Consider the following 27,383-nt stretch of genomic DNA (forward strand, 5'->3'; position numbering starts at 1 on the left):
ACATGGATTGAGACTCTGTACCTGCCTGTAGCCAGCTCTCCATCCAGGAGTGCTCTTTTTTTTTTTAATTTGTATTTTGTATTGGAGCATAGTTGTCTAACGATATTGTATTAGTTTCAGGTGTACAGCAGGGTGATTCAGTTATACATGTATCTCTTCTTTTTCAACAGGAGCACTCTTAATAGGGGCCTCTTTTAATACTCCTTATTTCTTTTGGTCTTCTCATCCCATAAAGATATTCCCTGCTTTTGTATTAGTTTCAGTCCTAAATAACATCCTCCATCTGGGTGAAGTGGAATCAAGGAGACAGTTCTTTGAGAGCTGGGAATTTGAGGCACGTGCTTGCTGGGTTAGGCTTTGGAAACGCAGTGAGTCCGCAGAAGCACGCCGTGGGTCCTTTAACCAAAGGCCAGGCTCTGCTTCTTTGTACCAGCTCAGCCCCTGGTCTTCCGCCATTGGGCCTCTCCAGCCTTTCCCACCACTGCTATTTTTGCCTCCATGTCTTGTTCGGGTTCTTGCTCTGGAGGCATTTCCCTTTGTTAGTCGCCCTGGTGCAGTCATCGTCTCCATCCCTAATTGCTTGAGGAAGTCTTTTGAGAGCTGCCCCGATGGCTGACGTAGGAGGGGAGGCAGCTGGGCCCGTGGTCTCTGGGTACCTGAGGTCCTGAGGTCCTGGCGGCCTTGCTGAGCCCTGCTCTGTTCCAGCCCACCTGGTCCTTCCAGTTTGGGATTTGAGGCCAATAACTGGAAAACAGGTCTCTCTGTTGGCATGGCATGTTCATAAAGTGACATGACTCACATCAGCCTGGACCTCAGAGCCCTCGGTGGCTGTGGCCCCAGCAGAGGAGGCCCCTGCGGGAGAACTCAGACGCATCCCGAGAGCACTTCTGTTGCTCAGAACATTTTAGGGGCTCTCGATGGGGTGATGTGCACCTTCTGACGAAGTATTTGCAATTCTGTGGGTTACTGTCCTGTTCGGTACTGTCCTTAAGGGGTGAGTTTGATGTTTGGAAGTACCTGAAGTCATTTACAGTGAAATCTGGTCCGTTGGGGTGGGGGGACACTGATTCAACTAGTAAGTGTTCAAGGTTTTAAATAATATTATAGGGCTTCCCTGGTGGCGCAGCGGTTGAGAGTCCGCCTGCCGATGCAGGGGACATGGGTTCGTGCCCCGGTCTGGGAAGATCCCACATGCCGCGGAGCAGCTGGGCCCTTGAGCTATGGCCGCTGAGCCTGCGCGTCCGGAGCCCGTGCTCCGCAACGGGAGAGGCCACAACAGTGAGAGGCTCGCGTACCGCAAAAATAATAATAATAAATAATTATATATACACACCCAAACACACATACATACACATGCACTGTATATATACATATAAAGTTTGAAGACTGGAATGGGTTGGTTGCTTTTTGTTGTTGTTGTTTTCTGCATGACGTTAGTGTTCATTCCAAAAGGGGCTCCAGAGAAATCCTGAGCTTGACACGACCTTGGCTTCCCAAGGAGACTACCTTAGAAAATATCGTACTTACTAGATGCAGGTCTTGGGTGTTTTTTACGGAAACTGTCATTAATCAGATAGGATCAGGGAGTCAGTTCACGCATGGGATGCCTATAGACAAGGATGACTGCTCAACAAAGTGAGAGAATACTTTTTTTTTTTCCTCCTTAGAAGTGGGAGGGGGCGGCCTCTTGTCTCTTCCCCACCTCTCACCCGGCTCCCTTTCTCTCTTTCCATGATTCCTTCACCTTTGGCCTGGACAGTCTTGCCTTTACGTTTTGTTTATTCTTGCTTAGGTTGTAGGAGACACCCGTGAATGGGGTGCCTCCCTCCAGCCCACACGGCAAGATGCTGCCAGCCTGGGGTGGCTTTGGCTGATAAGCGCTGTGTGGTAGAGCCAAGCTGGAAGAGAGAGCTTCCAAATGTAGCTGCAATTTGGAATCACCTGGGGAGGGTTTAAAACTCCTGCCACCCACGTCCAACTGAATCAGAATGAATGTCTGGGGATGGAAGCCGGACACAGTACAGGCGTACCTCGTTTTGTTGTGCTTCACAGATACTGCGTTTTTGTTTTTGTTTTTTTCACAAATTGAAGGTTTGTGGCAACCTTGCATTGTCAGATGATGGTGAGCATTTTTTAGCAATATTTTTAAATTAAGGTATGTACATTGTTTTTTTAGACATAATATTTCACACTTAATGGACTACAGCATACTGTAAACATAACTTTTATAAACACTGGGAGACCAAAAAATTCATGTGACTCGCTTTGTTGCCATATTTGCATTATAGGGGTGATCTGGAACTGAACCCGCAGTATCTCTGAGCCTGTAGTTTGTCAAAGATCCCAGGTGATTCTAACATGCAGCGAAAGTCAGAACTACTGTAAGGAGGGGGATGGTCCATGAAAATGTGAGCAGTTACCCCCGAGCAGAGGCACAGCCAGACCGAGGCCACGTGCTGCACAAGATACAGCGTTAGATGCAAAACCGGTCTCTACAGCCCGCTCTTAGGGTGACCTTGGTGAGCTGTTTACCTGCTCTGGGTTCTTTTTTCTCATCTGTAAAATAGGATAATAATTGCAACGCCTGTCTGATAGGATGATTTTAAAGAATGAAATGGAGGATGTGTGAAAGTCTTTGTAAAGTGTGAAGTGCTCTATAAATGCTTGCTGTTAACACTGGAGGTTATTCTTTTATAGAAAGATAATCATTGTCTAAGTGGCCTGGCAAGGAAGCTGGGGTGGCTATTGTGGCCTTAATTCCTTCGTTACTAGTAGTAAAGCTGAGAACTGTTTAGGGTAAGAATTTCTTTCTCCCATCTAATAAGGGGGTGGCAGGGAGAGCTGGTCTCCCCCTGGCTTCCGGTTAGCTGACCAGCTAAGAGCCAATGGCCTTGCCGAGCGGGAAGGGACGTCGGTAATCCATTGGCTTCTGAGCCTGACTCTCGTCTTCAGGCTCTCTGTTCCATTGGATTTCGTTTATTTCAAAGTGGGTAGAACTACCTACCCACAGAGTGTCACTGAGAAGGAGGGACCAAGAGAGGGTCTCATCCAGCAGGGCTCTCTGTCATTTCTGCGAGTGTGACTGTAGTGTTCCGTTAGGAGACATCTCCGTGGCTCCTTTGGGTGCAAACAGAACCATTTTTAATCCTCGGCTTATCCCCCCCAGGGATTTGAAATTGGACGGAGGGAGACAGTCAGCAGGAGCTGTGAGCCTGAAAGAGATCATTGGCCTGGAAGGCGTGGAGCTGGGCGCTGACGGGAAGGTAAGGCTGCCTGGCTTCCAGGCCACCAGCTTGTTTGACAGACACCACAAGGGTCAGGAAACAGAGGCTGTGTGATGGACCACGAGCTGCGCTCGTGCTGGGTAACCCAATGTGGGACACGTTTCTGGGTGCGTGACGCCATCCTGTCCCCGATCCCAGGTGTGCACATGGGTTAAATAGCAGCACAGCTATTTCGCCACTAATGCTGGTCCTGACCAGTTCAGTCACCCGCTCTTATCCTCAGGGGATATGTTCCAAGACCCACCTTGGATGCCTAAAACCTTGGGTGGTACAGTATACCCTATGTATACCATATTTCCCCCTACACATGCATACCAATAATAAAGTTTAATTTATAAGTTAGGCACAGTAAGAGAATATCCGAATTGCCAGTATCACTACTTTTGTGCTTTGGGGCCACTATTAAGTAAAATAAGGGTCACTTGAACACAAGCCCTGTGATACCATGATAGTCAATCTGATAACCGAGATGGCTGCTTAGTGACTAAGGGATGGGATCAGCTGGACAGAGGGATGATTCACATCCCGGGCAGGACGGTGCTAGACTTCATCATACTACTCTGAATGGTGCACAATTTAAAGCTTATGAATTGTCTATTTCTGGAATTTTCCATTTAATATTTTTGGACCATGAGTAACTGAAATTGTGGGTAAGAGGAGACTACTTTATCACACACACACACACACACACACACGTGCGCGCACACAGGTGCATGTTCCAGGATGGAGTGGCGGGTGGTTTGAACATGCATTAACTGGTGGTGACGGCAGGCAGCAGCCCCACTACTAGACAGTGTTTTCTGCTACCCGTGGTCCTGAGAGGCTAAGAGTCCCTCGGCCTGAGAGAGTGACCACCGAGCAGGGTCTGTCACATCCCACTTTCATCCACAATTCACTGAGCTGCTAGGTTGAAGTCTAAGGAGGGAAGGTTGAAATATGAACTTGACCTTTTTGTGCCGGATGCAGGCAGTCTTTGTAAACACTCCCAGAGCCTGTTTATGGAGACGACGCAAGTATGTCTTTGGGGAAGTCGTCCAGTGTAGCTTGCTTGTAGGTAAAGCTGCTGGGGCATCAAACGACCTACCCATCACCGCTCCCGCTGGTCACCCCTGCGCCCAAATGACATCGGCCTTGAGCTCACGTGTCGGGGTGTATGAGCCGTGCTTCTCCAAGTGGGTGAAAAGAAAAACACGTGTTGCCTCTTCATTCCTGAAGGTTGAGTGTTCACAGAGGAAGGAGGGAGGATGAAGTGAGATGAGCATCATAGACACAGCATCTGCCAGAGGAACATGGGAGGGCACAGTCCCTTACCCGAGACTCTTGGGACCTGATATTCTAGAATTCTGCACTTGGTGGATTAGAAAAAGTACCGCGATGTATGCCTCTGGTGTTAGACAACATCCTAGCAGCTTCTGCGATAGTACCTTGTTATCAGACACACTAATATCTCTGCCCCATAACATGAATATTCACGCCAAGTGGGATAAATTAAAACTACAGATGGCCTCTAGTCAGTCCAGTTTAGGTTTTGGCACAAACGAGTGCCAAAACAAATTTCATTTTTCGGATCTTGGATTTTAGAATTGCAGCAATGAGAATATGGACATGAACTTGGCGCGGCAACGCAGCTTGGTCAGAACGCAAACCTAACGCTGCCCGGGGTTAATCACTGGCCCGTTTTTGTCTTCACCTTTTAGACTGTTTCTTATACCCAGTTTCTGTTACCCACGAACGCCTTTGGAGCGCGGAGAAACACCTTAGACTCCATGTCCGCCTTCTCCCAGCTCCGTACCCTGAGCCACCGCAGCCTCTCCATCGGCCGGGCGAGCAGCACCCAGGGGAGCCTCGACACAGGTAAGCTGGGGCCTGGCTGGTCTGGGTAGCTTGCAGCAGGAGGTGCCTTGGTGGACAGTGTGGCTTGGGTCTCCATGTGCACATTGGAAGACAGGTGCCCTGGAGCGTGACCTCATCCTGCAGGTGACGGGACTTCGGGGCAAGCCGATTTCGGGCCAGGCAGGCTCACAACCCTGCCGAGGGGCGAGCTCTTTAATGAAAGGCCTCAGTCGCCAGCCCCTGAGCTCCCACGAGGAGACATGCCCAGGCCGCCTTGCAGAGATGGCTAGACTCCCGGGCTTCTCTCCATCGCTCCGCTCCTTATCTCTCCAAATACCTGGTTCTTGCCTACATTCTCCTAGTGCTCAGGTTTGGCCGCCTACATTCTCCTAGTGCTCAGGTTTGGCCTTTCTTCAAATAATTGGGCCATAGGGAAAAGATATGGGAACATATGTATATGTATAACTGATTCACTTTGTTAGACAGCAGAAACTAACGCACCATTGTAAAGCAGTTATACTCCAATAAAGATGTAAAAAAAATAATGATAATAATAATTGGCCCATAAACGTACCATCAGGTGTGAGAACTTCCTTTGTGATTCTCACAGCGGGTGAGCTTACTCGGCTGCTGACGGAAGACTTGGATGCTTCCAGCTTGGCCTGTACAAGCCTTTGTGAGAATCCACACAGGCAGAACAATGCCTTATGAGGCAGGATTATTTCCACTGTCAGAGAAATTCCAGGTGGACACGAAGCTCCTTAGGCCTGTCCAGGTGCTGAGCTCAGAAGCGCTGTGCTGATGTTCGGCCACCCCTGGTCCCTGACGGCTGTTTGCACTGGTGGCTGCTCTGGTTTGCGTTCTTTCAGACCGCAAAGCCTGCCCGGAACCATTCACACCAAACGTGCTTCTCACGTGCAATCACTTGAGGCTCATTTGATCTGCAGGTTTAGAGAATGAGCCTTTTCCGTGCCTCGTTTTGTAATCTGTGAGTGTTCACCGCATCTTTCATGCTCGTGAGGTTCTGTGCTCTCCCGGGTCAGGGAGATGAATTCATAATTTTTTTTAATGGAAAAAATGGCAGAGAGTGTTAAGTGTTTGGTGAACCCCCTCTGCCAGGGCATACACTCACTGGTGTGCAGAGACACGCTTATTGATGGTCCGAGCGAGCAATGTGACTCTGAGCTCAGTGACCTGAAGCCACCCTTTCTTCAGTCTAACTTTGTACCAGGCATTCACCCGGCTACTTCTGCTTCAGGAGGTCCCGGGCCCTAGTTATCATTTTGCGTGTGATCCTCAGGTAGCGACCTGGGAGAGTTTATGGACTATGACCCGAATCTCCTGGATGACCCCCAGTGGCCTTGCGGCAAGCACAAACGAGTTCTGATCTTTCCTTCGTACATGGTGAGTGGCGGTGGAGGGGTGGCAGGGGAGCTGACCCCCTCAGCCTCCTCGGAGAACTTGGAGGTGCCGTGCTCATCCTAAGGGCCAGTGGCTCTTCCTGGGGTTGGGGGCTTGTTCAAACACTGCTCTGTCTGGTTCTTCTCGAGGACCTCCCCCACCCCCCGCCGCGTGTGGGTCACTCAGGGAAGGACCTGCATGACATCCAGGGTTCTTCCGGCCACCTGGCCCAGGTGCAGCACTTCAGAGGGCTTGAGAAGGCTGGATTGCCGGCAGCTGTGAAAGCTGCCAGCTCAGGGTGCAGCTTCACCTCTGAGGGTGTATGTGTCCATGGACCCCACTAGGTAGGGCATCACCAGTCACACCCGTCGCTGGCAGCGCTGAGTTCAAGTTCAGCTGTTTGGAGTTCCTCGGTGACCGTAGGCCTCTGCACACACTCTGAGCAAGCATTTGGCACTGGGTTCTGGATGAGAGAATCATCTCCCGGGAAAGTGAAAGTAGGACAATGTGGGTGTTAAATGCGAAACCTTTCCTTGCTGTTTTTATTTCACAGGCTCTTCCTCTTTTTCCCTTTGTGTAATTTGGTTTCTGCTTTTGGCAGACCACCGTTTCCCACCGCTCTGGCCGCTGTTTCTCCAGACACCAGTGGGGCCTGACAGGGTCCTGTGTACTTTCACTGGGCAGACTTGTCCTGACTTGTATGTGGGCGGAGCCTGGGCTGCTGTGGGGTTGTGGGAGCCGGGCTTTTAGAGAAACCCACCGTGCCAGGCCACGCACACCATCGGGTAGAGAGCACCGACCCAGGATGTCCCCACCGCCCCCCTGCCAGCCCGGAGGGGTGAGCGCAGCTGAAAACATCCTACTCTGGTTCCCTTGCTCCTCCCCGGCCGGCTGATGTCAGAAGCCCTGGCCCCAGGAGTGAGCAGGGGGTCCTTCTTCTGTTCTAGGCTCCTGTGTCTGCAAAGACCAGAGTGGGACCCCACCCCATGCACTCACTCTAAGCTTAGCATTCTCAGCAGTGAGGCGCCCCCACCGCCCCAACTCCCCAGCTTCTCTTCTCACTGAGCATCTGGCAAGTAGCTGACGTCAGAGAAACACCAGGCAGAACTCAGGCCCTCGCTGTTCACTTTCAATGTATATCCTCTTGTAATTTGGCAGATAGCTCAGAGATCATTCTAAAATGCCACACTGAGGGACTTCCCTGGTGGTCCAGTGGTTCAGAATCCGCCTTCCAATGCAGGGGACGCAGGTTCGATCCCTGGTCTGGGAACGAAGATCCCACATGCCGCGGGGCACCTGAGCCTGCGCTCCAGCAACTAATGAGTCCGTGTACTGCAACTACAGAGCCCACGTGCTCTGGAGCCCGTGCACCACAATTAGAGAGAAGCCTGCGCGCCGAAACGAAAGATGCTGCATGCCACAACTAAGACCTGATGCAGCCAAAAATTAAATAAATAAATATTTTAGGGGCTTCCCTGGTGGCGCAGTGGTTAAGAGTCCGCCTGCCAATGCAGGGGACACGGGTTCGAGCCCTGGTCCGGGAGGATCCCCCATGCGGCGGAGCAACTAAGCTCGTGCGCCACAACTACTGAGCCTGCGCTCTAGAGCCTGCAAGCTACAACTACTGAAGCCCACGCGCCTAGAGCCCATGCTCCGCAACGAGAGAAGCCACTGCAATGAGAAGCCCGCACACTGCAACGAAGAGTAGACCCCGCTCGCCGCAACTAGAGAAAGCCCGCACACAGCAATGGAGACCCAACGCAGCCAAAAATAAATAAATAAATTAAATAAATTAAATATCATTAAAAAATAATAATAATAAATAAGTAAATAAATATTTTAAAAGATAAAATAAAATAAAATGCCACAATTGAATCAGAATGAATTGCCAAAGGCACTTTGTTTAAAATTGCCCCGACTCCTCTCTCTCCTATCCTTATTCTCCAACTCCTAACACAGAAAGCAAAACCAGAGCCATATAGAGTTATTTTTTTTCTACCTATGACCTGTTAGATTATTTACTTCTTTCTAAAAATGAGGGCTTATTCGTATCAGCTGGCACATAATAAGCGTCCGATAAATGACCAGAATCCTTACCCTGATGTCGTGGAGGGAGCAACTGAAAGTTCGTGACTTGTGTAACAGTAAGGGTTCTTCATGTTGTTCACTGCTTTATTTATTAAAGTTCACTTTATTAAGTAATTTGGGCAGGAAACTGTGGCTCAGGGAGTCTGAGTGAGGCTGTCAGAGTTGACAGGAAGTGAGGGGCTGAGGCTAGAACCCTGGGCTTAGTAATCTTCCTACTGTGCCTCTGAATCCATGTCCCTCAGCAGCCAGTGGCAGAACCCCCGGCCTCAGGGTAAAACATGAAGATGATTCTCTGGGCCAACAGTTTAACAGATTTCTACGTAACCAAGGCAATAAGAAGGTGCACTGTTTTTGATTGGCGTTGGGGTTTGGAGGGGAGCTCTTCTGTAGTCGTGTTACGTCTGGTGATAACATTGACCTCTCCTTTTATAGGCCTGGTGTCTGGCTGGTGTGGCTCTGATTTTTTTTTTTTTTCTTTAAATGATTTAATTGTGAGCTTCGAGGTTCTGGGCTGTAGTCTACATGTGCACACCTGTGCAGACTGGTCATTCCCCCGCTCCACCAGACAGTGCGCTAGATGACCTGCCAAGTCAGTATGTATGTCCTACCCTCCTCGTTTTATGGTCCCAAGTGGGTCATTTTTCAGTTCACTACATTGAATCTGTAGCCTGTGCTTCCTGTAACCGTCCATTTTTTAGAGAATGAAATTGCTCATGAACTGCATTTGCCTGGTCAGTTTCATAAGACCTAACCTTATGAAATCTCCTGCTGCTCTGGCCACAGATATTGGTACTTTGATAAAACGTGGGCCGTCCACTTTTCAGCGCAGACGTGCATGTCATGGTTACAAACTGCCTCAGACTGGCTTCCAGGAGACTTCCTCTCTAGAAGCAGACGTGGCTTCTGGGGCTGTTTCACATGCATTTTGGCACTGAACTTGCAAAAGCAAAAGTAGAGGGTTTGGCTTTGGTTTGCTTGCTTTATTTTGTGTGTTGGGTAACAGGTATAGAATCTGTCCATCTAGCCAGTATTGACTGAGGCCCTACTATGTGCCAGGCCAGGTGCTTCCTTATACAGTGGAGGACAAACCAGCCGACCCCCTTCTCCTCGACCTTAGAGCGAGTGGAGAAGTCAGACAGCGAACAGTACACAAGTCACTGCAGTGAGGAGGGTAAGGAAGGAATCATCTTAGAAAAGTGGTGAGGAATGACAGGGAGGGTTAGGGGTTGGACGTGGGCCTCAAGGAGGGCTCCCCTGAAGACATGCAAAAGTCAACGCTGAGGGGAGAGAGGCCTGCCAGGCCTTGGGGGGATGGCCCCATGTGCAAGAGCCTGAAGTGTGCAAGAGGTTGACCTTGTGTAAAATGGATATTTTTAACAGTAACAGTCACTGCCCTTTACACACACACACACACACACACACACACACACACACACACACACACGTCAATAGTATGATGATCCTGACAAATTTTCTGTGCTAACTTGACCCCATGCTCAGGGAGCTGCACTTGTCAGTAGGCGCCGGCTACCAAGGTGGACAGAGGGGGCTACAGGGTTATCTAATCCAGGTTGTTAAAGGCCCTCTTTGAGGGTCTGGGGCACATCTTGGCCTGTAGGTGGGTAGGAAGAGCTGCCACAGTGACACAGCTTGGAGCGTTCCTGCTGCGGGGTGAACCCTCATGGTTGGCAGGGCTCCCCCTGCAGGCGGACTCAACCCTGGGAGAAGCCCCGCTCCTTCCTCCCTCTCCCCGGCTCCCTGCTGTGGAAGTTGGGGAAGGGAACCAGCAAGTCCCTCACAGGCTGACTGAGCAGCGCCACACACCTCCCTAAATATCAACCTCCAAGGCCTCTGGGGTCCTGCTGCCATACGCCTGTCCCCGCGAGGCCCCCAGGGCAGTTTAAGTTCGGCCAGCCAAGCAGAGGCCCAGATCTGAGAATGAGGGGCTGTTGTCCTGGGTTTCGGGGTGTCTTATACCTGTGGAATTTCAGGGTCTGAGGTGCTGGTGTGGCCTCTACAGAATCAAGCAAGCTTTACAGTGATGAGCTATAGTGCATCTACCCCCATCAAATCCTGCAGCAGCCTTTTTTTTTTTTAAGATTTTTTTGATGTGGACCAATTTTTTTTTTTGTCTTTATTGAATTTGTTACAATATTGCTTCTGCTTTATATTTTGGTTTTATGGCCGGGAGGCATGTGAGATCTTAGCTCCCCGACCAGGGATCGAACCCGCACCCCCTGCATTGGAAGGCGAAGTCTTAACCACTGGACCACCAGGCAAGTCCTGCCATTTTTTTCTCTTTTCATATTAAGGTATAACTTATAGCTAATCAGACGTACCAATTTTAAGCGTATAGTTCCATGAATTTTGTATCCTCCACTCCGACCAAAATGTAGGACACTTCTATCCCCTTAGCAAGCTCCCTCCTTTCCATCGTGTTCTGCTTCATACCCGCTCCCAGCAAAGGCAACTGCTGTTCTGACTTTTGTCACCAAAGATTGGTTTTGCCTCTACTGGAACTTCATATGAACGGAATTGTGTACTGTGTTTTTTTTTAATCCATCTTCATTCACACAACTTAATATCTGTAAGATTCACTCATGTTGCATGTGTCATTAGTTTTTTGGGTTTTTTTTAATTGCTGAGTAGGATTCCATTGTATGGATATACCATCATTTATTTACCCGTTCTCCTAGTGATGGACATTTGCGTTGTTTCCAACTTAGGGATATTATGAATATTGCTGCTATGAACATTCACATACAAGTCTTTTTGTGGATATACATTTTCATTTCTCTTGGGTAAATACCTAGGAGCTGGCTTTCTGAGTCAGTGAAGGTGATGTTTACCAGCCAGGATGTAGTTGAAGGTATATTTTCGTTCATGTTTGTTCTCAGTTAGAAGATAAAAAGGCCAGTCATTGCCACTGCTGGGACGTGCCTTAAAGTGGGAAGGTTCCAGAGCTGAACATTCCCCGAGGCTCAGAAAGAAGGCTGTTATTTACAGAGTTTAAGTGGAACCCTTTGAGACTGACCTTGCATTTGTAGTTACAGTTGTATCTTTTAACTTTGATCCAAGCAAGTCACTCCCAGTATTAGCCACTGTGAAAGGGCAAAGGAGAGGTTTGAATGAAAAAAAATTCCTGGTGCAGATGTGGAAATCAAATTGCAGCTGCCCCCGTGGTTTTGGCCTTACGGTTTCTAGAAGGTGACCACGAAACATGAAAGTATGTCGAGCCTCCTGGCTACATGCAGGTTCTTGTAGGGCCTGAGCTTCATATGGTTTCTCAATGCAGTGAGGGGGGCCAGAGGCCTCCCACTAGAACGGGTGCTTCCTGCCCTGTGCCTCCTGGCCTATAATTAAAGTTTCACTAGAGAGCGGTTATTTATCATTAGAACCTGGCAGCTGAAGTCGGTAGTGGTTTTTCCCCCCTTATGGGTGTGGAGAGCAATTAAGAGGAGAAAATAAGAGAACTGACTGAGATAATGCCAACAAAATTAACGTTCTGTGAAGGGATTTCTGGATCCTTTTCTCAGGAAGAAAGCCCTCTCGAACTGTATTGACAACAGAAAGAAAGGTGACTCACGACCTTTGTGATATCTATAGGTATCTCAATCTCGAGAGGATGTCTCTTGGATTGATCTCCGTGATACGGTGCCTATTCTTTTATTTACTTAATATTACAATCTAAGGACTCATAGAAAAGCCCCTCCTTCCATTTCAGCATTTCCCCAGGGTTGTGGGAATATATCTTAGAACTTAATTTTTCAGGACAGTATGAGATGCTGAGCAGGAGGGAATACAAGACAATAAAGGAAGATTAATCCAGGCTTCCGTGAGATTGGATTCTGCTTTCCCTCCATATTTCTTTTTCACTGAAAGCTGTGTGGATGACGTGGGCACTTACTTACCTGTCTGCAGGTGGATTTATTGAGAAGCTAAAGCAGCTTGAGCCCAGGGGCCCCTCCCTCGCAAGACTCTTTCCAGGCCCCCAGGTTTCCAGATGCCTGAAGCTTATTCAATTCGGGAGACCCTCTTTAAGAAAAGTAGTTCAGTGTTACACCATTGCTGGGCCTCTCTGGAGATTCGAAGGGGCCCTGGAACTTCCCTGCCAGGCGCCTGCACAAACGCTGAGCAGTGGGGCTTTGAGGCCTGCCAGCTTTTGATGTAAGTGTAAAAATAAAATGCCTTATTGCATCGTGGTGGGTTTTGTTTTCTGTTTGGGGTTTGGGGTTTGGGATTTGGGGGGTTTTTTGGTATCAGTTTTATTAGATGAAAGTCACATATCATACAATTCACCTCTTTAAAGTGTACAATTCAATGGTTTTTAGTATATTCACAAAATTGTGCAACCATTACCACAGTCAATTTCAGGACATTTTCATCATCCTCAAAAAGAGGCCCCCATACCCTTAAGCACCCACCCATCCTCTAAGCCCTAGGCAACCACCAGTGTACTTTCTGTCTCTATAGACTTGCCTATTGTGGACATTTCATGAAGATGGAATCATACACAATATGGTCTTTTGCGTCTGGCCTCTTTCATTTAGCATAATGGTTTCAAGGTTTATCCATGTGGTAGCATGCATCAGTATTGTGGGGTTTTTTAAATCTTTTTTTCTTGTAAAAATAATATGAAACGAAACTTTGCTTTACATTTCAACCAAGAGGTAGCAACTGCTCCCTTTCTCTGTATTTGTCTCAGATTTTTGATGATCACTTTGTGGTTTTTAACATGACACTGCACACACAGTCCGTCAGCTCGTGCTCGGAGACCACCCTTTAAGAAGCATGCATTTAAAAGTGCAAATACTATCCGGGTGTGTGTGACCTCAGGGCCACGTCCACCCACTGTTATCTCAGGTGGGTGGAAACACTACTCCAGAAGTTTCTGTAGTACCAGGTAAACACTCGACACATGTCTGAAACCGTGAACGTGCTTTGCACACTGGGCCAGTCCACATGGTGGTGTAATCCTGACGCAAAGGCAGCTTTTTCCCTGTGTGCCTCTCCCCGATTTGCAAGCCATCTCATTTCAGTGAGCGAACCTGAAGAGCTGCTCGCCTAAGGGAAGGGGCAGGGGTTAGACCCAGGATCCTGTGTTTGGAATCCGATGGGTAGAAATAGCAACAAATGCAGCCCCAGGCCGAGTGGTCTGGGCACTCCTTCCCGTAGTTTCCTTGTGATTTACAGTCCTCTCAGGGAAAAGGAATAAACACAGAACAGCCAAAATGCCCAGCTGTGTGTGGTGAGATAGATTTCATCAAGGGCCGCGGCTCTGCTTTCCTTAGAGAGCAGGTCACGTGTGCCTTCCGGTGCCCAGCTGGGCTTGGAGCCCCGTGGGTGTCAGGCGAGTGCCGTGGAGGCTGGCTGTTGGCACCGGAAAGAGCTGCAGACATCACTGCCTTGTATCCTCCGTTTCACAGGCCAGGAAAGCCAGGCTCAGAGAGGCCGCACACCTGCCCTGAGCTCCTTGCTGCCTCCTGGATTTCAGGTAGCCCTGCCGCTGGAACCTGGCTCCTCTGGAATGTTCCTGCCCCCCAGGGGCCCCTCTGACCCAGAGGGGAGCGGCAGCAGAGCCGACAGCAAGCTCACATCAGTTCAGAGCTGCTCTAAGAGTCCCTAGAGAGATGTGAGCCCTGGAGGTGGGGACGAAAGGAAGGAGAGCCTTACCAGCCCCGAGCGGAAGCACCCTTTATGTTGTTTCTGTGGGAATCAGACCATCAGCCTGTCAGCTCTGAGCCCCTCGTTCTCCTCCAGCACTGTTACTAGGGTGCACGCACCCCCAGCGCACACCTGCTGCCTCCCACCCTCTCCTGTTGCACCCCAAGCCCACCCTGGGAGGCCTTCCCTTGAGGGCATCCTGGTGGTGCCCTGGGCCAGAATGGGGCCCAAGGTCAGCTCTGTGGAGGCTCCCTCCCTTCTCTCCCGGTGAGTCCAAGCCTTTATTTGTTTTTGTAAAAAGCAAAGGGTGTCTCCGCGGCACAGTAGACTCTTCCAGCTGGAGAACTAGGTTTTGGTCTTACCGTCGTTTCCTGTTATCTCAGAAGGCATGTGTGGCATCAGCCCCCATGCTGGGCCTTTCCTAACTCTGCCTGCCTCTCTGGCGGGGCAGGCCGGGCAGGGCTCCTTTCTGAATTGCATCTCCTGGACCTTCTGCGTTGCGTTCGAATGGGCTCCTCCTCCCGGCTGACCTTCCTTCTTCTTTCTGCAGCTGTGCACACACAGCTTCCCTGCAGCCAGGCAGCTGCGAGAAAGTGCATTTAAGTGATCTCTCGCTCCACCCCACCCTGCGAATCACAGGCGCCAGGGATGGAGCTGCCCATCCCAAACGCAGCCGTGCCCAGCTGTTGGCCACTGCTGGGGCCGCAAGGACCCCTGCACTTGGCAAATCCCGCGGCCTGGAATTTAGTGGCACTGAGCACAGGGGTCACCTGGTCTGTTCCAGACCAGTAGGGGACCGCAGCCCATTTATTAGCACTTTGATTCCTAGGAATGCACGCCCACTGGCAAAACCCAACCGTTGTGAGTCTTTGTAAACCGTGCAGTTAGATTGATGGGGGACCTGGAACAAAGCATGGGCCTCCCGTTTCATTCATTCTCTCTCGAGCCAGAACTCATGGGTGGCTGGGGGCCCACTGTAACCCGCGCCTGCAGCTCAGCCTCCCAGAACTGCCGCCTCGGCTCACCCCCCGTCACTGGAAAGAGGACGAGTGTCTCTCGGGGTTGGGGAGGGAGGGAGGTCCAGCCTCTAAAGGATGTCGTAAGGCTCCCTCAAGACAGATAGGACCGTGCAGAGGAGTCGTGGCTGCTGTGTTCCAGAAAGTGTTTCCTAGAGGGGAACCAGAGCTGAGGACAGTGAGGACTGTCATCCCTCGTGGAATCTACCTGAAGGGGTCGTCCTGGGCTCAGGGCTATTCTTCCCATACTTGGCGCCTGGCTGGAGCAGGCCGATCTGAAGCAGCAGGCTCCAGGTGCAGCGTGCGTGCAAGGCGCTGTCTGAGCAAGGGCCTGGGAGCAGATTGTCGCTTTGGGGGCCACCCATTCAGCCACCCTGATCACGTGCCCCGAGCCGCTGAGCACGAGCAGCCCGTACGTCTGGTGCCCTGCAGCCATCATCATAAAGCACGTGACGGAGAAGCCAGATGAAGAAATGGAGGCACAGAGAGTTTAGGCCACCTGCACTAGTGCCCGGATGCTGAGTGGCCGAGCTGGCGTTTAAACCCAGGCATCTGGCTCCGGAGTCTGGATCCTCCCCACTGAGCTGCAGCTCAGAGAAGCAGAGATGAGAGCAAGAGTGAGCCAGAGCCATCTGGAGGTGGAGGAGGTGGGGGCAGAAGAGACGTGCTCCCTCAGACCAAGGTCAAGGCCAGAACCTGCTGCCCAGGGCAGAGCGGGGCCTCACAGGCAGGGGCGACGCTGCATCCAGCCTGGGATGGAGGGCTGAGATCAGAGTACAGCGAGGCTACACAGCAGCTCCATCACAAGCGACACCACTGCTGTGGGTGGAGTTGTGTCCCCCCAAGAAGATTGGCTCAAGTCCTACCCCCAGTATCTGAGGCTGTGACCTTATTTGGCAATGGGGTGTTTGCAGATGTAAATTAGTTAAGATGAGGTCATACTGGAGCAAGGTGGGCCCTAGCCCAATAGGACTGGTGTCCTTCTAAGAAGACAGAGACACAGAGAGAAGATGGCCACGTGAACACAGACACAGAGAGAACACCGTGTGGAGGCAGGGATTGGAATGATGCATACGCAAGCCAAGGACCACCTGGGACTACCAGAAGCTGGGAAGAAGCAAGGGAGAGTTTCAGAGACACCGTGGCCCTGCTGATACCTTGATCTTGGATTTCTGGCATACAGAACTGTGAGACAAGGAATTGCTGTTGTTTAAGACATGAAGTGTGTGGTACTTTGTTACAGCAGCCACTGGACACTGATACAACCACTTTTGTGTTCTAAGGCACTCAGACTGACATCCGAGATTTACCACCATCCTCCTGCCGTCTTGAACCTTGCAGCGTTTCGTTGCCCCAGAAGCCAACCTACCTCACCCCCAAAATATATGTAAGCTAGTGAACTAGAATGACTATTACTGGGCACCTGCCTCAGGTCCAGGCATAGCAAGGCTTCAGCAGTCAGCATGCACAGCCTCTTTCCCCAGATGCCCTTGGATTTCCTGACGCTGCCAACCCCTAGGAATGCAGGCCCAGCTGGCTTGTGTCCGTCCTGTACCTTCCTCAGGGGAGCCACCCTCCCTCTGCCACACCGCCCTGGAGGATAGGGCTGCTGGACACTTGGAGGTCAGGAAATGGGGGGGCCTTGACAGAAAGATGGAAGTTTGCAGAGACCCTCTTGCCCCCAAAATGTACTATATCTAGTTGAGGAAAGAGAGTAGCCAGGTGATGGCCAAATCGATCAGTAAATGGAGGGTCAGGCTGCCAGCCAGCCTTCTGCCCGGTGCGGGGAGCAGTCACCAGGACATGGCCCTGTGGCTGGAAACCCCGCACAGAAGGCATCACAGAGTGCCACCTCTGTACCTCCAGGTGGCAGAGCTGGGGTTCAGAGGAATTCTGCCACTTAGAACATGAACTTGAGGGCTTGGCCACGTGCAGCCCTTGCTGGGGACCAGGTGCTGAACCAAGGGTCTCATAGCATCAGCTCACTGGCCCTCCTTCTACACCCCTCTCCAGGCTCCAGCATGGAAACAAATATAGCTATCCACTCATCCTGCTGCCAGGAAAAGTAGGTCCCAGCTCCGTATCCCAAGAGCTAGGATGAGGCTACTTGTACAAATAAGAGTCTCTCCTGCAAGGTCTGGGCTTGGGGGTGGCCGGAGCCCTCCTTGCCCCACCTCCAGGGCTGCAAGCTGAGCTGGGTTGTTGGTGCTCACGGGGCCCTTCTAAAGCTAGGACTGGTCAGGAAGTGGCGTGGGAGGACCCCAGTGCTGCGGTGCGCTGATGACATCGGTGCCTTTAGGGGAAGCAGAGCTCTGCCCTATCCCACATCCCCCCAGTAAGGTCCTGTTACAGTAGCAATAGATGCCCTCAGTGAAAACAGTGTATGCCTCACTTATGGTTCAGTTATGAAGCACAGCATCCACTCGAGCTAGTTTAAGAAGAAAGGCATTTTCTTCCAGGGTACCAAACAGCTTATAGAGTCAATGGGGAGGCCGATGAAACAGCCTAAGTTGGGGTTTCAGGAATGATCCCAAAACCATACTGCAGAACCAGGTCACTAGGGGAGCCTGCACTGGCTGTCAGCTCTGGGTGTGACCGTACTGCCACCTCCATGGCCAGGAAGCTGCCACTGCTGCTGGATCCACACCCGCAAAATGGAAACTGGGACTCTAGGGCTCCTGCGGCGACTCTGCTTGGTAGCAGAAACAGCAGAAGCCCAGCCTCTGCTTCAGCTCTGCTTTCTGACACCAGCGCACGGGATAGGAAGAACTGGAATTGTATTTGGAATCCTAGCTGCAAAGGAGTCGGGGAGTACAGCAAGGCATCCCAGAAGGGGGTTGGATATCCAAGCCATAGTGTATAGTGAAGGTGCAACACTGGGGTTTAGGGAAGATGATCCTGCAGAAGTGGCATTGCAGCCTGGGCAAGGAGGATCTGATGCGCATAAACATCACCTGGGCAAGATCACGGTGCAGAGAGCAGGGCGCCCCGCTCAGACACTGGCTCAGTGGGACGCGAGCGGAACTGGTGTGCTGCCGTCTCCCTGTTGTCCTCTTGATAAAACTCTTCAGGGTCCTTTAGGTACATCGTGTTCTCTGTTTGATCTCTGAGATAAACCTCTGAAGCGGCCCATCGGGTATTCTTACCTTGTGCAGAGAAGAGGAAGGTGAGGCTCAGCTCAGGGAGGTTAAGCCACTTTTTGCAAGTTAGGCCTGGCTCGCTGGAGATGGAACCGCCAACCACCGTCCCCAGCCCTTTCCACCTGCCAGCCTCTTGGAGCTACTCCCGGCTGCTACTAACTCGTGCTCTTTCAGTCTGATTAAGAGCAGGAAAGCAGTGTGCCCTACCTCAGTGGGGGCAAGCCCCATCACCTCTCTGACCCTCTGTTTCCTCCTCTGTAAGGTGAGGTGGCTGGAAGGCACTCTTGTGACAGTGGGAGCCTTCTTTCAAGAGAAGCGTTGCGTGTATCTACATTTAAGACAGAAAACAGCAGGGCCGCTGTGGTTGCCACAGGGAGGGATCCAGACACCTCCCACACAACCCCACCTCCTCCAGCCCCTGGAATATCCTTGCTGGGGGCTCACCCAGGTTTGACCCCCAGCAAAAGCTGGCAACTCTTGGCTTGAACCTGCTCACATCATTGCAAGCCTCGCGACGGTTGTCTGCAGAGGAAGAGCAGGAGGGGCTGTCTCTGGGAGGTCAGGATGTGGGGAGGGGTGGGAGAAAGGGGGAGGGGGTACTGGCTATTTAGGAAACAGAAAACTTGGCTGATCGGCTGATGGGCCCAGCTTGAGGTAAATGTGTTAGATGGGGTACCCCATTCTGCCGCCTGTTTCCTAAATGAAAAATCTCACATCCTGTTCAGCCCAGAGGAGACGTTTGTTTGAGATGACAGGCACGTCTTGGAGGGCTGCCACAGGGAAGGCGTCCACTCTCCTGGACCTTGGTAGCAAGTGGCTTCCATAAAATGTATGCACCCCGCTCCCATCGCCCAGCAGAGCAGCACTGCCCATGCGTGTGTGCGTGCACGTGTCCACACGTGCTCCACGGCTGGTTGCTATTTCCCGGCTCTTCACTGGCACGTCGCCGGGACACATGGCAGCTACCAGATGGGTGTGTCCTGGGTCAGCTGAGGGACAGCCTTCCTGATTGGGCTGGAAAGACCACAGCTCCGAGGCGGAAGTCGTGGCATTGCACCCACCGAGTCCACTTCCACCCAGAAGTGGAAAAGCTCTGAACAAGCTTGGTGGAATCGTGTGCATTAATAGGACTGTGGTTTGCCTTTCTTGGCCAGAGAAGCAAAGAAGGGGCCACCGAGATCAGTGTGAATTTGGACGTGCAGGCTGTTTGCCTGCTCTTGGTTATAAAAGTGACACCAGGGCTTCCCTGGTGGCGCAGTGGTTGAGAGTCCGCCTGCCGATGCAGGGGACACGGGTTCGTGCCCCGGTCTGGGAGGATCCCACATGTCGCGGAGCAGCTGGGCCCGTGAGCCATGGCCACTGGGCCTGCGCGTCCGGAGCCTGTGCTCCGCAACGGGAGAGGCCACAGCAGTGAGAGGCCCGCGTACCGCAAAAAAAAAAATGTGACCCCAGAGACGTTCCATGTGCCTGTTCTGAAACCGTGTCCAACCAAACGTCTTCTGAATGGGGGTGTTCACAGAAATCCACCAACTTTTGTTAGAGCTGCTGAGGAGACCTTGGACGTGTCTTCTGAAAAAGACCAGGCAGTCACCTGAGAAGAGGCTGGCAGTAGCTGTCCACGGGAACCGGCCTCCTCGTCACAGTTGTGGTTTCTTCTTTCTCTGGCTTTGCCTGACAAAGGTTACCGCCCGTAACCAGCCAGGAGAGGCATCCCACGTTGTTGCAACCCTTGGAAAGTATGTTCCTGAGGAGGTGGGGTAAGATTACTCTGGTGAGATCCAGCCAGACTGAGTTTTTTTTTTTTAATTGGAGTATAGTTGATTTACAACGTTGTATTAGTGTCAGGTGTACAGCAAAGAGAATCAGTTATGTATATACATATATCCACTCTTTTTTTTATTTGCCCATATAGGCCGTTACAGAGTATTGAGTAGAGTTGCCTGTGCTATACAGCAGGTCCTTATTAGTTATCTGTTTTATATATATAGTACTGTGTACATGTCAATCCCAGTCTCCCAATTTATCCCTCCCCACCAGACTGAGTTTAATTCAGAGTTAATAGTGTAAGGCACAGAGAAGCAAGGGAGATCAGGGTACGCAGAGAGAGCTCGAAGGAGCCGGTTTTTCAGGATGGATGGAATTGGGAAGGGGAAGGGGAGGAGGAGGAACTCAGGGTTCATGGGACTGTTAATAACAGCTAACGTTATATACCTACAATGGAATATTATCCAGCCTTAGAAAGGGAGGGAATTCTAAAACGTGCTACAACATGGATAAACCTTGAGGACATTATGCGTGGTGAAATAAGCCAGACACAGAAGGACAAATACTGTGTGATTCCACTTCTATGAGGAGTAGTCAAATTCAGAGAGACAGAAAGTAGAATGGTGGTTTCCAGGAGGAGCTGCGGGGAGAGAATGGGGAGTTAGCATTTAATCGGGACAGAGTTTCAGATTTGCAAGATGACAACAGTTCTAGAGGTGAATGGTGGTAATGGTTGTACAATATGGTGAATGTACTTAATGCCACTGAACTGCACACTTAAAAATGGTAAAAATGGACTTCCCTGGTGGCGCAGTGGTTAAAAATCTGCCTGCCAATGCAGGGGACACGGGTTCGAGCCCTGGTCCAGGAAGATCCCACATGCCGCGGAGCAACTAAGCCCGTGCGCCACAACTCCTGAGCCTGTGCTCTAGAGCCCGCGAGCCACAACTACTGAAGCCCACACGCCTACAGCCTGTGCTCTGCAACAAGAGAAGCCACCGCAATGAGAAGCCCACGCAACGCAACGAAGAGTAGTCCCCCGCTCGCCACAACTAGAGAAAGCCTGCGCGCAGCAACAAAGACCCAACACAGCCAAAAATAAATAAATAAATAATTTTTTTAAAAAAACGGTAAAAATGATCAATTTTATGTCATGGGTATTTTCCCACAATTAAAAAAATAAAAAACCAGTAGCTAACATTTATTGAGCACTTGCTGTATACCAAGCACCGCACAGAGCACTTCTGACGTAGTTCTCCAAGTAGCCGTATGAGGTAGGCACTGTTGCTGTTTGCATTTTACAGATGTGGAATCTGAAGTTTGGGGTCACTAAATAAATACACCTCTCACAGCCAGATGACTTATGGTGGTCGTGAGGATTGTACCCGGATCTGCGAGGGTCCAGATATCACACTCTGTGAACAACAGGCTGAAACATGGGCATTAAGAGGGTCTCCCTTTTTTGCCAGGCACAGACTCCTGATGATTTCTAAGTGTTGTCCTGCTGATGGACAGGGTTTGGCTTCCCTCCACCTGCAGAGGCCCTGCATGTCAGGCTCCTGCCTCCAGCAGAGCCCTTAAGGTGGCCCTCATCTGAGTCCCCTGTTGCTGGCAGTGCAGGGTGTTAGAAGTTGGCTCTAACTTGCACATGATTATACCCATGACCAGTATTTTAAGGAGTGAGCCGTGTCGCCCCATCTGTTTCAGACCACGGTGATCGACTACGTGAAGCCCTCGGATCTCAAGAAGGACATGAATGAGACCTTCAAGGAGAAGTTTCCTCACATTAAGTTAACACTCAGCAAAATAAGGAGGTACGTGGGGATGAACCTGAAGTTTCCCCCAGGCCCCTCTCCCAGCACGCACTGAGCTCGTGCTTTGTATGGTGGGTCTTCTGTTGTTCTGGAGAAGTGAAACATGGTCTCATTCAGCTAGAAGAGGCTCGTCCGGTGCTGGCTGACCGGTGCCCAGATGTGAGTGAGCCAAGGCAGGCAGGACAGAGGCGGAGCCGTTGACACAAGCTGACAAGAATCTGTAGTGAGGTTCCTTATGAAAGAATCATTTCACACTATCTGTGGCTTACAGTTCAGTAAGATTTATGTTATGGAAAACTGAGAATAGGAAACATTCAGTTCCCTGCGTTCTCAAATGCAGGCAAAACAGAACAGAATTGGTATCAGAGGATTTGAGATAACTCTTTACCCACAACCGTCTGCCCAGAGGTGACAGCCAAGCCCTATGTGTAAGCAGTCAGCAAAACGGCCAAAGCAAAATCAGGCCCACATTTCCCCTGCAGCTGATTGGATCGACCTTGTGGTGACCCACATCTTCCGGCCCAGTAATCGAGAGGACTGGCCCTGCTGGGCTGGAGAGAAGCTGACTTGTGTTGTATCTGTGTGCCAGGACAGCAAGATTTCAGGGCGTGTGTGTGTGTGTATGTGGGTGTGTAGTAGTGGAGGCTAGGCTATACACAAACATAGTGTTGGAACATGTGCCAGCATTCATACATTTATGTATCCCAATCCTGATTTGATTCTGGCACGTTCCTGGCCAGAAGAGGTGAGAAAAATTAAGTATTCATATTTTGTCTGTTGGTTGGGCAGCTTTCCTAAGTAGGCTGGTTGCTGCACTCTTAGTCTAACCCCTCTTCGGCCGTAGTTAGTGGCCATAAGCGATCTTGGGCAGAGCTGATACCAAGTACCTAATTTATCCGAGTAACTGTCTCTCTGGAGTGACCTTAGTTTCCCTCTGTCACTGTGGGTGGCTCTATTCCTAGTTTCCGGACCCTCAGCTATCCACTTGGGCTCAACATGGTCCCACCTGGACGTGCTCTGTACAGCTTGAGCAACAGAGAAGGGTTCGAAGTCCCAGCGACTTAAGTCTGTTGGCCACATACAACGTAACTTTCTCACTCATAAGGATTTAATCCCATTCCACGTCACCCTTCTGGAAATGAAAGAGAAAATGCTTTCAAGAGAGGGTAGTCTTTTTCTTTGGGGTCACCCGAAACTCCAAGTTCTGATTAGACTCTTCCCTCCCTCCCATCTTTTTCTAGCCTGAAGCGAGAGATGCGGAAGCTTGCCCAGGAGGACTGTGGCCTCGAGGAGCCCACGGTGGCCATGGCATTTGTCTACTTTGAGAAGCTCGCCCTCAAGGGAAAGCTAAACAAACACAACCGGAAGCTTTGTGCCGGGGCGTGCGTGCTCTTAGCAGCCAAAATTGGAAGCGACCTCAAAAAACATGAAGTCAAGCATTTAATTGACGTAAGTAGGCTGAATTCTGATTGGCTGGTTGCAGGGGTGGGGAGGCATGCACTCCAGGCCTGTGTTGGTCTCAGAAGAGCCTGGTTGGTGACCCAGCCCGGGAGACTTCTGAGCCTTAGTACCAGCTAAGGGACCAGGGCTGTGAGGTTGGCCCTTCTACAGTAGATGTCAGACCCCACATCTTGGGCTGTCTTAGAACAGAGGGATAGGCCACTTTGATGAGACTGAAGATCTCATTGGGTCTGGCCATAAAATACACTTTTAGGCACCATGAGGGTGAGCTTATTCTCCAAGCCACAGAAGCCACTGTAATAGCCAGGGGTCCTGCGGGTGGTGTGACCTGCAGAACATCCATCAGACACACCTTGGCTTCCTGTGGCCTCGGCTGCTTTTTTGGGGAAGGGTGTGGGCTTGACTGAGTGGTATCTCCTTCCTTTTAAAATAGAGCCCCTTGGAGTTCCCTGGTTGTCCAGTGGTTAAGACTCTATGCTCCCAATGCAGGGGGTCCAAGTTCAATCCCTGGTCAGGGAACCAGATCACACATGCTGCAACTAAAGACCCAGTATAGCTAAATAATTAAATAATTAATTAAAAAAAAATTAAAGTAGAGCCCCTTTAAAGCAAGGAAACACTGATCTTCTTGGACAGATACAAGAATGCCTGTTTTTAAAATTCAGTGTATTCTGGGAATTCCCTGGCAGTCCAGTGGTTAGGACTCCACGCTTTCACTGCCAAGGGCCTGGGCTCAATCCCTGGTCGGGGAACTAAGATCCCACAAGCTTCACGGTGCAGACAAAAAAAAAAAAAATCAGTGTATTCATAGAAAATTTGAGATACAATAAAGCCAACAGATCAGGAGATTCATCAGAATTTCCTACCTTTTTAAGGCTGAATAATGTTCCACTGCATGTATACACCACATTTTGTTTATCCATTCATCCATCCATGGAAGAAATGGTACAGAATCATCTAATTTGTGTAGTAAACACTTTTAGGACCATGGAGGTGATGTTTAGATACCAAACCTGAGATGAGAATCAATAGGTTTACATAGATAATAGATGAACTAATGAATCTTTACAAGTGTGCTGTTACACACATTCCATCGTTGAGAAATATATCATCCAGCAATGCTGATAGTACCAATGCAGAATACAAGGGTAACGATCTGACAGGCCATTTGCAGTAACAATTAACTGAATGCAAGATCCCGACCCAGTTATAATGTGAAAGTAGTCGCCGACTACTCTGGTGTTGAGATTTTTTTTTTTTTTTAATTAAGCCAAAAGCTAAGCTTAAGCCAAAGCAGAATGTACTCTAGCAAAAATGAGGCCTTCCCTACCCACCCTCGCCCTGATTGTTCTCCATTCCTACTCCGGCAGCAGCTGGACCAAGAGGCAGTGCAGGAGGGGAGCCCCTGGGCGTGGGCTCAGCCCAGTCAGATCCACCCAAGCCATGTAATGCTCTGAAAGTGAGGCAGCCTCGCCAGGACTTGGTCCTCGAGCGTAAAATGCAAGGACCAAACTACACATAACCAGCTCCCCCAATCCTAAACCTCCCACGTGGATACTGTTGTTATAGATGATTTGCTATGGTTTTAGTCTTACCTCTAAGCTTGAATAACCTAGTTGTAACAGGTACAGTTTGAGTCTCAGCTGAGTCTGAATCTCAGCATTTCAATGTGCTGCCATGTCACCTTAGACAAATTCTTAACCTCTTGACCCTGTTTACCCATCTGTAAAATAGACATAAATGTAACACTGACCTTGTAAGATTATCAAGAGATGTAATGAAGTACGGGATGTATCTCAGGCTCCCGGCAGACTGTGGGTCCTCCGGGAGGTATGAGTCCTTTTCCATCAGGACTGAGAGCAGGAAACACAGCTGATGCCTCCGTTTCTTCCTCCACAGTCTTGCCCATAACGGGTTTCTCTGTAAACACTCTCTGGCTGATGGATACAGAGGTTACACGTGGAGAAAACCTCGGATTTTTATTTCAAAGCTAAAAGGCTTTTGGTTTCCTTTATTTCTGTTGCAGAAGCTGGAAGAGAAGTTCCGGCTGAATAGACGAGAACTGATTGCCTTCGAGTTCCCGGTGTTGGTGGCCTTGGAATTTGCCCTTCATCTGCCGGAGCACGAAGTCATGCCCCACTACAGACGCCTGGTCCAGAGCTCCTAGCGCAGGCCTCCTAGGAGGGCCGGGACCACTTCCCCTGAGCTCGCTGGGGCAGCGCGTGCTACTGGAAATGCAAAAACAGAACTCAACACAGCAAACTTTTCTCCTCTCGACATGTTTTTGTGTAGAAGCAGAACCAGAAACTTTTCAGGGAGTCTTCCATCTGGCCAGCCAAGATGGGCTGTGAACCGTTTACCGCTCAGCCAGGGAGGGGAGACCCGAGCAGAAGGTGGCTCTCCCAGCTCTCCACTCACCAGATTTCCCAGCTGGCCTCACCCAGACTTCCTCGCGACCACACGCAGACCTGGCAGGTGTGGTCCAGGGCCTTCTCTCCAGCCCTGTTCCAACGCGGAGTGCAAAGTTCTAGAGCAGATTGCGGAAGAGATTTGCAGAAGTTGGGAGAAAGCTCCTAAAAGATACCCTCAGTGTGTCAAAAGAGCGTGCCAATCTATTTTTGTATCCGCTGTTGGAAGTGCACTTTCCTCTGGAGCGTGTAGCTGAGTGTGAGAGGATGTGTGTTTCACAGATGTCACGTCAGCCCTCCACCCGCAAAGCCAGCCCCACCCTCTGCAGAACAGACCTCAGCCTGGGGTCAGGAGCCAGGCTGACCCTCGGCAATTATTTCTAGATAATCTCTGGATAACAAGTCACTCTCTCTGAACCAGGTGGACATCTTCTGCCCTTAGAAAATGACATTGTTTCTGTTACTTCTCCTACCACCAATGGGACAAAGAAGACGAGCTCTCACTCGGATGGGCTGCGTGGAAAGGTGTGGCATGTGATGTTCTATACCTTTCCGCCATCACGTCCTGCATGTACACGAACCTTCACACTTTCCCCACTGTGGAGATGGTGGGGTTGGGATCCGTGGTGTGTATTCCTGTGCTCTATGTTAGAGTGCATCACAGGCACATTTATTGTGCTATCTATCTATCTACTTATCTATATAAAGTGTTTTATAAAATCCAGAAGAAGGGTAAGATGCATGATTGGTGTTTTGAGGCTTTTGACAGCTGGGACAAACTGCATCTTGAGCTGAGGCTGAGTCAATCGAAGAGGCAACAGCTCTTAGCATCACCATGTCCCCAGGGCTGTTAGTGCAGAGTTTTCGTTGCTACTTGTACCGATTCACTGGGACAACCTGTATGGAGGCACCTCGTCACTCTATCCCCTCGTAGCTGCAGGGGAGAGGTGCCCATTGTGGTTCACCGGATGGAAGGAAGGCTGTGGCCCTGTAAAAAGAGAATTAAAATATTTTATTGTTTCTATATCCACGTATGTGTATGTGTAGACGTGTTAAGTCTCACCAGTCACCCTCGCCCTGCATTACAGTTCATCTGCCACCATCTCCGCCTCGATTTCACACACAGATTCGGAGCTTTGCAATCACCTCAGAGAAGGGGCGACAGGGTACCGGGCTTTAGTCAGCAGAGCTTGAAAGAATCGGACAGTCACAGGTTGGAGGAATTCAAGGAGTGGCCAAGGGGAGAGCAAACAGGACCCAGAGTAACAGAGTTTAGTCATAAATATTTTGCTAACAAATTTCCTTAGCTGGATTCAGTTGTGAGATGATTTTGTTGAGGGGTATGATGAATGTGATCTCTTGGGCTTGAAAGGTTAATTACTATTTCTGGGGCACCTACTGTTTATGAGGCAAATTGGGAAAGAAACAGGAAGTGTTCAGAATGTCTCCATCACCTGAATATAACCCGCCCTTGACCTTCCTCTGCTGGTGTCTGTCACCTGCTTCTCCC

The 27,383-nt window shown here is 50.2% G+C and overlaps 1 protein-coding gene across 2 annotated transcripts in view; it reads left to right on the forward strand.

Moving 5' to 3' along the window:
* The window catches only part of CABLES1 (Cdk5 and Abl enzyme substrate 1), a 108,476-nt gene extending 81,577 nt beyond the window's left edge, over window positions 1-26,899 (forward strand). For both annotated transcript variants that reach the window (XM_060119125.1, XM_060119126.1), the window contains 6 exons: window positions 3,167-3,263; window positions 4,982-5,138; window positions 6,418-6,521; window positions 21,898-22,004; window positions 23,246-23,453; window positions 25,492-26,899. In XM_060119125.1, coding sequence (XP_059975108.1) covers window positions 3,167-3,263; window positions 4,982-5,138; window positions 6,418-6,521; window positions 21,898-22,004; window positions 23,246-23,453; window positions 25,492-25,632 — 814 coding nt within the window. In that variant the 3' untranslated portion in view covers window positions 25,633-26,899. The remainder of the gene's footprint in view (window positions 1-3,166; window positions 3,264-4,981; window positions 5,139-6,417; window positions 6,522-21,897; window positions 22,005-23,245; window positions 23,454-25,491) is intronic.
* Window positions 26,900-27,383: the final 484 nt, after the last annotated feature.

This window comes from Mesoplodon densirostris, chromosome 15 (assembly GCF_025265405.1).
Source record: "Mesoplodon densirostris isolate mMesDen1 chromosome 15, mMesDen1 primary haplotype, whole genome shotgun sequence".
In the NCBI taxonomy this organism is placed as follows: Eukaryota; Metazoa; Chordata; class Mammalia; order Artiodactyla; family Ziphiidae; genus Mesoplodon; species Mesoplodon densirostris.